The sequence below is a fragment of the Alosa alosa genome, chromosome 8 (assembly GCF_017589495.1).
Source record: "Alosa alosa isolate M-15738 ecotype Scorff River chromosome 8, AALO_Geno_1.1, whole genome shotgun sequence".
NCBI lineage: Eukaryota > Metazoa > Chordata > Actinopteri > Clupeiformes > Clupeidae > Alosa > Alosa alosa.
This window is the reverse complement of record NC_063196.1, coordinates 10,578,391-10,588,390: the sequence shown is the minus strand read 5'-3', so window position 1 is coordinate 10,588,390 and position 10,000 is coordinate 10,578,391. Positions and strand designations below refer to the sequence as shown.

General features: G+C 41.2%; 1 protein-coding gene across 4 annotated transcripts in view; it reads right to left on the bottom strand.

Moving 5' to 3' along the window:
- The window catches only part of si:dkey-71h2.2 (low density lipoprotein receptor adapter protein 1), a 51,731-nt gene that overhangs the window by 7,830 nt on the left and 33,901 nt on the right, over positions 1–10,000 (bottom strand). For all 4 annotated transcript variants that reach the window (XM_048251199.1, XM_048251198.1, XM_048251197.1 and 1 more), the window contains exons 4-8: positions 9,636–9,750; positions 8,648–8,720; positions 7,728–7,820; positions 6,400–6,527; positions 1,974–2,008 (exon numbers count right to left, since the gene is read on the bottom strand). In XM_048251199.1, coding sequence (XP_048107156.1) covers positions 1,974–2,008; positions 6,400–6,527; positions 7,728–7,820; positions 8,648–8,720; positions 9,636–9,750 — 444 coding nt within the window. The remainder of the gene's footprint in view (positions 1–1,973; positions 2,009–6,399; positions 6,528–7,727; positions 7,821–8,647; positions 8,721–9,635; positions 9,751–10,000) is intronic.

Genomic DNA, 10,000 nt, shown 5'->3' with positions numbered 1-10,000 from the left:
TGTCTTACTTTTATGTCTTCTATGTCTACTTTTATGTCCTTATATGTGAATTCCACAATTCTGTTAAGTATGTATTTATTAAGTATGTATTTATTTCCATTTTTTCCCTCTTTACCTCTTCTGTGTACATGTAATTGAGCTTTGGCAATAATGTTCATGCAACGTTCATGCCAATAAAGCTTTCTTGAATTGAATTGAATTGAATTGAATTGATAGAGGGAGAGAGAGATAGAGGGAAGAGGGAGAGAGAGAGACAGGATAGAGTGATCCTTTGATGAGTCTAATGAGTTATCGGTGCTCTGTGCTCCATTATTCTGTATTTTTACCACAAGGACGAAGCAGTGCGTGGTGGTGTATACATGTATACAGCCGCTTTTTGATGGTGGATCCTAGTGATGCTATGAGTTCACATCCTCTGCTCCGATGTGGGGGTCAAGCACTATGTCACAGAGGAGACAGGCAAAATGAGGAGTGAGAGAAAGTAACCCTGTCCTGTTCTTTGATGAGGCAGGGAATTCAGTACTACTACTACTACTACTACTACTACTACTACTACCAACATACTGCCACTAGTACTATATTACTACTACTACTACTACTACTACTATCACACTGTCACTAGTACTCTACTACTACTACTACTACTACTACTACTACTGCTACTGCTACTACTGCTGCTACTGCTACTACTACTACTGCTGCTGCTGCTGCTACTACTACTACTACTGCTGCTGCTACTGCTACTGCTGCTGCTGCTATCACTATCACACTCACTGGTGCTCTGCTACTACTACTACTACTACTACTACTACTACTGCTACTACTACTGCTGCTGCTACTACTACTACTACTACTACTACTACTGCTACCACTACTACTGCTGCTACTACTACTACTACTATCACACTGCCACTAGTACTCTACTACTACTACTACTACTATCACACTGTCACTAGTACTCTCCTACTATTACTACTACTATTACTACCACTGGTACTAGTACTGCCATACTACCACTAGTACTGCATTACTACTACTACTACTACTGCTACTACTACTATTACTACTATCATACTACCACTAGTACTGCATTACTACTACTACTACTACTACTATTACTACTATCATACTACCACTAGTACTGCATTACTACTACTACTACTACTACTACTACTACTACTACTATTCTGACTGTCCCTTGTTGAAGCCAGTCCAGAGAGTAAATCTATCTAATTCTCCAAATAAAACTCTATCTAATTCATTTACACGTATATTTCCATTCATTTCTTGCTTCCCTCAATCTATCGTTTCTTTGATTTGTTTGAAATTCAGTGATAAATGAATGAAAACCCTTCACCATTTGGTTTCAGAGACTTAATCCTTGACTGTAAAATGCTATTTCCCTAACTGTAAGATGCTATTAAACACATGAGTGGGCAAAGATGTGAGGGGTTGACTCCGGCTGAACAGGTTCTCACAACGAACCTCTGCCTGCCACTCAGGAGACCACAGGGTGCAGCGAGAGCCAGAGGGAAACCTGTGCTCTCCCACACTGAACGGCTTTGATGACATATGGGGGGTTAGTGTTTGCTCAGTACTGTGTGTGTGTGTGTGTGTGTGTGTGTGTGTGTGTGTGTGTGTGTGTGTGTGTGTGTGTGTGTGTGTGTGTGTGTGGAGGTTAGGGGGGCTTGACGTGAGCGCTAATGATGGATGAAAACTCGTCAATGAAGTGTCAACAACGACTCCCCAGCCACCCTGCCTCACCTTGGTCTCTCTCTCTCTGTCTTCTTCTTCTCTCTCTCTCTCTCTATCTCTCTCTCACACACACACACACACACACACACACACACACACACACACACACACCACACATACACATACACAGTGCAATTTCAAATTCAAATACGATAAAGGTAGAGTTTATTTAACAGGATTATTTACAGTAATAAGCATTCGGTGGTTATGAGACCTACCTTGAGAAGGCATCATCTAAACCATCTTCCACATCCTGTAAAATAAAAAAATACACAGAGAGAATATAATGTTATCAATATTAATAAACCAGTGTTAGATAAAACAAACCACAAAATTATCTCAAATGAGCAGATACGCTACAATCAATAGGTTCTGAGTAAGTCTGTTTTGATTCTGATAAAATCCTGTTTTTGTATTAAAGAATTTCCAGATACATTTCTGCTCACATCTTCAAACACATAAATGAATTCATGGCCCCATGTTCCTCACATCACATCTATATCAGAAAGAAATATTCAGATTAATACAATAACATTAATTACAGTCAACAATATGACTCTGTGGCGCAATACACTTCACAACTTCAATCAGAAGCAAACAATTAAATACACCCAATTGGATCCTATCAGGGCGAGTTGTGGTGGTGAGGGGGCCTTAATCACCGAGGCAGCATCGGGAATAAGTGATTATTCAGATGATTACTGGGGGAGAGGGGGCCTTCCTGCTTTGGCTGTTGCAAATGGAGAGAGGTTGCCACCTAGTGGAAATGTTGGGCAAGTGCATTAGGATTGCTGGGGCAATGCACCGCACTGCTCTATGTGATTTGACAAGGTTAGTGCTTCGATCCAGTTCTAATCAAAAAGGAGTAAAAAAAACAAGCATACCTACAAGGGCCATTCTAAAAAGAAGGGTCAATCCTTTCTTTGTAATTGGAATCTGTAATTCTTAAATGTTTACAGGACTTTATGTGTTTCTTTGATTAATGAAACACCTGAAGGATAAATGTGAGTGAATTGGAAGGTCCTTGAAGACATAAAAACTGAAATATATGCTGTAAACATTTAAAAGTCAAGGACATTAATTATGACCGCCCGTTAAGCAAAGCGGTCGGTCATATAATGATTGTCAAAGTTTTTTTTTTTTTTTTTTCCGTCATCTACTTCCTGAATTTTTGGTCAACGATACCGGGACACGAAACACGGTGCACATAAAATTTGGTGGGTATGTAGCCCCACTAGACTTTTCGGAAAAATTTTGTTTTTAGATCCCGGGGCCCTCCCCGTGCTGGGCCCCCGAACCGCAAAAAAGCAGTTTTTCCTAAATAACTACCTGAACCATGGCACTGAGGATGAAGAATCTTTTATGGCATGTTGGTCTCAAGGGCCCACATCAACCTGGCCCATAATCACTCATTTGTAATTTGCCCCGGTAAAAATGAAAATGCAATATTATTCTGCTTTAATCGCCCCTATCTTCAGTTAAGATGTTCAGAACTGCACCAAATTGTATGTGTATGATTGACCTGGCATTCTCTGGGGGTATGGCAAGTTCGTGGAATTTCATCCATGGGGGGGTCTAAAAAAATTTAGGTTATGTGTATTGGCCTGTAGATGGCGGTGCACACATATACACATGCACACACACAGAGGTATGCACATACTATTGGTATTAGAACGGCCAATACATAATTACAAATTCAGTAGGATTAAAAGAAAGCCAAATATTCATCATCATCATCATGGCTGCATTTCCAGTATTGGCAATAAGTAGTCGTTTATCCACTAGATGGTGCATCGTTGCAGTGAGACGTAATTTTGTTGGAAGTTAAAAGTGGGTTGGAAAAACAATGGGCGCTTCCTACAAGGACTGTAGTTTACCGCAGAGAACGTCTAATAAGGATAGGACGATGTTCACATGAAATGTAATTCCCATATCTTCTTGAAGCCGAAATAAATCTGAGAATGTTTATCGGACATGCTTGGTTTTTACTGCAGGTACGTTAATGTTATAATATCAATAAGGACCTAGGTACAATAATGTTACCGTTAGCGTTGAGTGATGGAGGCCAATTTTATTGCATTTGTAGAAAACTATAAATGCGGTTATACCAAGCAAATTGATAGCAGCACTGTAATTGTATCTTTCGACTGTCATTTGTTGCAAGTGCTACAAAAATCATTCTGTGCAATGGAAGATTTACCAACGTTACACCGGTCTGATACAGTTTTGCCTATACATGCGTGAGACTGAGACGCCTGTTTATTTGTTTTAAGTGCGTGCAGGGTGTGAGAGGGGAATAGATGTGCTTTGATTCTAGCTTGGTAGTTGTAGTCTGTGAGATTAAGGGCCTGTCCACACGGAGACGCTTTTTAGGTTAAACGCAGAGGTTTTGCTTCGTCTTGGCCGAGCATCCAAAGGAATCCTGTAAACGCACTGCCCGAAACCGCACTTTTTTGAAATCTGGTCCCAGAGTGGAAAAATCTGAAACCGTAGCCCGTTTGAATTCGTTTAGACACATCCTGCTTGCGTATCGATGATGTCATCGCCACACCTCAGCTGCCCTGGACTTGCACTTATAGTATTGCCTAACAATACTAGTTTTCATACATGACATTACCTACAATTACACTCCGTAAGATAAATATCACAACTGGTGCTGCGCAGCGCCAATAGCTTATGACTTGGTGGACTGAACACTGTTTTTTCCCGGTGTTTTTATGCATTCTAGCTACTGTCAGTGGCGAGAGAACTTAAGTTATTAGGAAAGTCGCGGTGTAAGTTTAGGCTACATTAATTTGTGCGTAGTGCCAGTGTCATTCATTTATTTTACATGTCTTACAACATATATACATGCATTCACAGTCGAGTGAAATCAGATATAAGCATACAAAGGCGGCTTAGAACTCACGTTAAGCCGATGGTAGCACACTGAATGCAAATGCGCGATTTGATGCAGGCAAACGTATTGACTGTTACTAACGAAGGTTTTATAGCAATATTATAAATGTGGCGACAGAATAGCCTAGAACTTGGGTAAGCCTTGCGTTTAGTAGCCTAATTGCGGTGATAGCCAAAACTAATATGAATCACGGACTGTCCTACAACCAAAGAAAGTAAAAGTGATTAGTAGGCCTACCTCGTTAGCCAAATAAAGGACGGACTGCACCCTTCACAAACCGTAAAATAAAGTTTATTAGTTTTACAGTTGACAGTTCACCATCAGTCCACACAAACAATTCTAGTTTCCTTGCACTGGCCATTTCGTCGTAGCCTATTCTGTCTGTTTGTAAAGCGCAAGTTTTGGTCAATTTCTGTAAAGAAACAGTGGCACCTATAGGCCTGGGGTATGAAGTAACGTGTTGAGTCGTGTTGAGATGGATCCGTTTGGAATAAAAATATTCTTGTCACGGTTCAGGGAAGGCGGAGGAAAAAAAGATCGGTTTAGTGCGTGTGGACTAGGCCTAAAAAAGCACGTGTGTGTGAAGTATCCAAACAATGACACCTTCATTTCATTATGGCTGCTTTAGCAACACACCTTAGCTACTGTGTAGTGGGTCCCATTTAGAAGTGGCTACTTCATTCGCTTTCCTTGACTCATGGAGCTCGTGAATTTTATTACAACTTTTAAGCGATATGGCAGTTTAAGTCCGCTTGATACTGTAAAGTAAGCCATTGGTTTCAAAGGAGATTTTATTTGTGTCGCCAGCATAGCCTATTGACAATTTATGTTGTAATAGGCCTACCTTATAGGCCTACCTGTAGCTTAGGGAAGCTAACAGCTTTCTATTACGATCTAGTTTGTTAGTTACAGTTTTGTCATAACTCCCTGATGCATTTTTGCATTTAGAATAACCAGAGCGTGGATATCTCAATCGGAAAATTAAACAATATCGAGCTATGGACTAGGCTGGGTGAACCCAGCCTGATCTGCCAACTATTTATTTTTTTGATTTCTTAAAAGATTGAGCTTGGTCTGGTGAAAGCCAGACAAGCCATGGACCTCAGTTACACAATGCAAGGGAACATGAATCAGCCTATATTTGCACGAACAACAACGGACAACAGCTCTTCAACTTTGGCCCGTTAAAATGTGTAAATAAAAATATAACATTATGCTGATACCTTTTGCTTTTCCCAAATACAATGTATCCTACAATGTAGCCACAGGTGTAAGTGACCTTTCATCAATCCAGTTGCAATTGATGAACTGTGATGAACTGCCCTACTTGTGATTGTTTAGAGATTTTAAAGGTTTTATAACAATGCTACATCTTCTTTGGCTATTCTACAATCTATTCACCTTTTCAGCGCCAGTAGGCTACTTTCTGTACAGCCGCACACACACACACACACACACAGGCATGCCAAACAAGCATACACAAAAGTTTCAAGAGTGGGGAATGGAGTAAAAGATGGATACAGGACTGAGCGGCGGTCATATTTTGTACCGCTATGCGGTACATCTAGTTAAAACTATGATATTAAAAAAAGCCTATGTGGCAAAAATAAATAAAAAAATCAGATAAAGAAAAACTGTCTGAAGAGTGTAGTTTTCTGATTAGCTTTCTTTGCTAATTTCAAAACCCTCCCCAGCCCTCATCCTCCACCTAAAAAAAAAAGCTTGAGGAAGTCCGCTCTGCTCACCCAGGAGTCATGTTTGATTGGCCGTCTCTTGGTCGGGTTGCTACGTGGTGACGGCGAGTGGAGTGATGCGGACAGAAAGGGCTTCCGCAGCCTCTCGTCCACGCTCAGGGACGAGTTCTTCTCCGAACCTGTGGAGAGGGCCCAGGGGAAGATAGGTGAAGGCAGCGGGGGATGAGAGGACAGGGAAAGAGGGGAGGAAGGTCGACATAAGGAAGGAGTCTCACCACTCATTAAGAGATAATATGAATAATTCATCCAGACCCCCCGAGACAAGCTGCACACTACTAAAACTGCAGTACTGTCAAACAGGAGAAGCCCCTTCAAAGTTATGCACAGGTCAACTTATTTTTCCACAAGGAACCACCCAGTCTGTAGGTGTGCCTACATCTACAGTAATGCACTCAGGTGTCTACCCAGCTGAAGCCTATCACATAATAACTTACATTTAACATGCAGACTTTTTTGTGTAATATTCTATACTTAAACAGTATGCTGACAATAAGAACATATATCTGAAGGATATGTTGGTAGGCCATAGCCTAAAAATCTAGATGCACCCTAGAGGCAGCAAATGTAATTTGCAGCCAGGGTAGTGTAGCAACTCTCCGTTGGCTTGCAAGCTGGAACAATCAAACTTCTGGCCAATCACATCGTGTATAGAGTCGGCACAACGGTTCCGTGTGAATTTCCTGCTACTTGAAAACAAAGAAGATGTGTGCTGCTGCTGGCGAACAGCGGTCTTTGAATCGCGATTCAAGTTAAGCTTTTTTTAAATTGGCAAAAGTTTGATCAACTAGCCAACTAACTCCGCTGGTGGGAAAATGCGTGGGACTATGAGTTGTAGCGCTATCCTATTGCGTGCAGAGGAAAATTGAAAGACAACCGTTTATCCCACCCCTCTGATTGAGCAGTGCCAATGGTAAGTTCCCAGACCCTACATCTTGATATGGGTCTGGCTCGTCAGGCTAGGTAGGCCACTTTCTCTCAGGTGTTTTTATACCTGAAACAAAGTGGAGGTGGGTCTTTGTTTACATAATAGGCTGTCAGTAGGCTAGTAGGCTACATATAGGCAAAGGCATAGATAGAGGGCGCATATGCCTCAGACTCTGAGTTGGGAATTATCTACTGTACCAGCCACTGACAGATAAATAGTCAAATTCACCAGTCATTTGATAGCAAATTATTATTTTGTTTCTGAAATCTACCAGCCAGTTTTATTTTGGTTGGTGGTTGCTGGTTGGTGCAAATGTCCATCCCTTGATGTGTTATGTGCATAGAGGGTGTAAATGCATTTGATTGACAGGAAGGTGTTTGGGTTGAGGCATTACCCGAGACGCAGTGTGGGTGTGGGTGGGGATTCGTCTCTGTTTGGGGGTCGTTGCCTGAGCAGGAACAGCACATGCGAGCTTTCTTGATCTTGTCTGAAAGAAAAGAGGTTGAGATATTACCAACAACTCCATCAGCAATGGGTATATGTCTTATGTCTTGGCCTCTGTATTAAAGCAACACCAAAGAACTTTCCCTCTGTCGCACGCACGCTATTTGTTTATCCAGCACCGGCTTTGCAAATAACGATGTCCACAGACAAGGTAGAATATTTTGCATGACTTATAAAAGTACGATGTATTGCGACATCAGATGCAAGTCAAATTTGTAGTTTTTTATGTCTCATTCCATCGAACTACAGATCCGCTACCCGATCTGGCAAACTTACATAGTGCGGTTATAGCCGATAGAGGGCTGTGAAGCGAATGCAGAATTGCCGTTCACCCTGTTACGAGTTGATGAACCACTGAAACGATTTTGGAAACATTATTTTAAGGTACAAAAAACTCTTTGATGTTGCTTTAAATTGACTGTGTTGTAGTATGTTTCCTTTGTCTTGGTCTCTGTAATTATGGAACTTTTATGTGTTGTCAGTCTTGGCCAGGACTCCCTGGCAGAAGAGATATTGTATCTCAATAAAATAAATTAAAAATCTAAAATACTGCATACTATTGTATACTCCTATTTGTACATTTCTCTACATTTTCCTCCCTGGGTTATCAGACATACGTTTAAGTATGGAATAAATGAAAACCTTTCATCTGACTGCCCTGATCTCAAAGACTTTTATGGCCACACATACATTTCTCATAGATCAACATAAGTCAACAAACCGTTTTCATCAGAAAGCACCTGTTATGTGTGTGTGTGTGTGTGTGTGTGTGTGTGTGTGTGTGTGTGTGTGTGTGTGTGAATGCCTCACCTTCCTGGGCTATCTCCCAAAGGTCCAGGGCCACTTTGAATGCCTGGGCCACTGTGAGTGTCACTGCCTGTGCCTGGTGAGATAGGAAGAGTGAATATGGTCCACAGGACTTCACACACACACTCACACACACACACACACACACACACACACACACACACACACACACGCACACACACGTTTTATATTAAAAAAAGGTTTTATAAGCCAACACGGACTATTGACTACAGAATCTAACATTTTAATCTTCTTAAATGCTTGTTCATGCTTGTGTCCACTAGATGTCGCTATACACATTCCAATTCACTCTACAGTTCATTACCACTAGGTGGCAGACAGGTCACACAGTCTCACTGTCTGAAGGACCACAATTGACCACCTCAGCGCAATGCATACCCACACAAACAAACGTCCATTCAAGAGTAAAGTATCTCTCAGCCTGAAGTTATTGTTTAAAGCCAAGGCCAATAGAGTGGTATAGCAGTATTGCTCAGTGAGGCATATAACTGTTGAATACATGGACTTAACTACACATTTGCCATTTAAATGGCTGTTAGGTGCATGCCACTGACTGGACCTCTGTGATTTTGATTAAACCAGAGTGTGGCATAAAAAAACAGGCTGTTATGAATTAAAACAAACTGATAGGGCACTGGTGCTTGATTCCCCATCCACTGAAGGTGTAGTCCTTGATTCAGTGGCAAGATATGCATTCAGTTTTTTTAAAGAGTTTTTTTTTTTTTTACACACACATACTGGAAGGACAACTACAGGAATGTGAGGAGCAATTTGAATTTGACAAAAAAATAAAATAAAATTGGAATGGATTATTATCCCTGGTTTAAATATATGATACAGCTAGAACATGCATATCACCACCAAACACTAGCACCCAAGGCTACCAAAGTCACATAAACAGACAAAAAGAACAGCCCTGACAGTGTTTGTCTTTTTCTAGCAATGTGCAGTGAGTTCTTTCCTCACTCACGATTTTCTTCTTCTGACAGAGAAAAGCATGGCACTCGAGCGTCTCGTTGAACTGGCTCTGGGAGACGTAGGCGAAGACCTTGTCCTGTGTTTTATCCGCAGTGCAGTATGAGATTCTGAATGAGAAAACAGAGGGGGGAAATGAATTAAAGTAACTCAATGAGTTTGGAGGCATTATTATAAATCACACAAATAACATTGTGTTGCTTAAAAAATGCCAGCTCTTCTGTGAAATTCATAAATCAGGCAAAAAATTGTTGACATATGAGCTCAACAGCCAAACAAAGCTCCTTCCTGTGCTCCTGAAGCATTGTGTTCATTGGCTTGAGCAGTGTATGGCTGGGTGCAGGCCCGCACACACATACA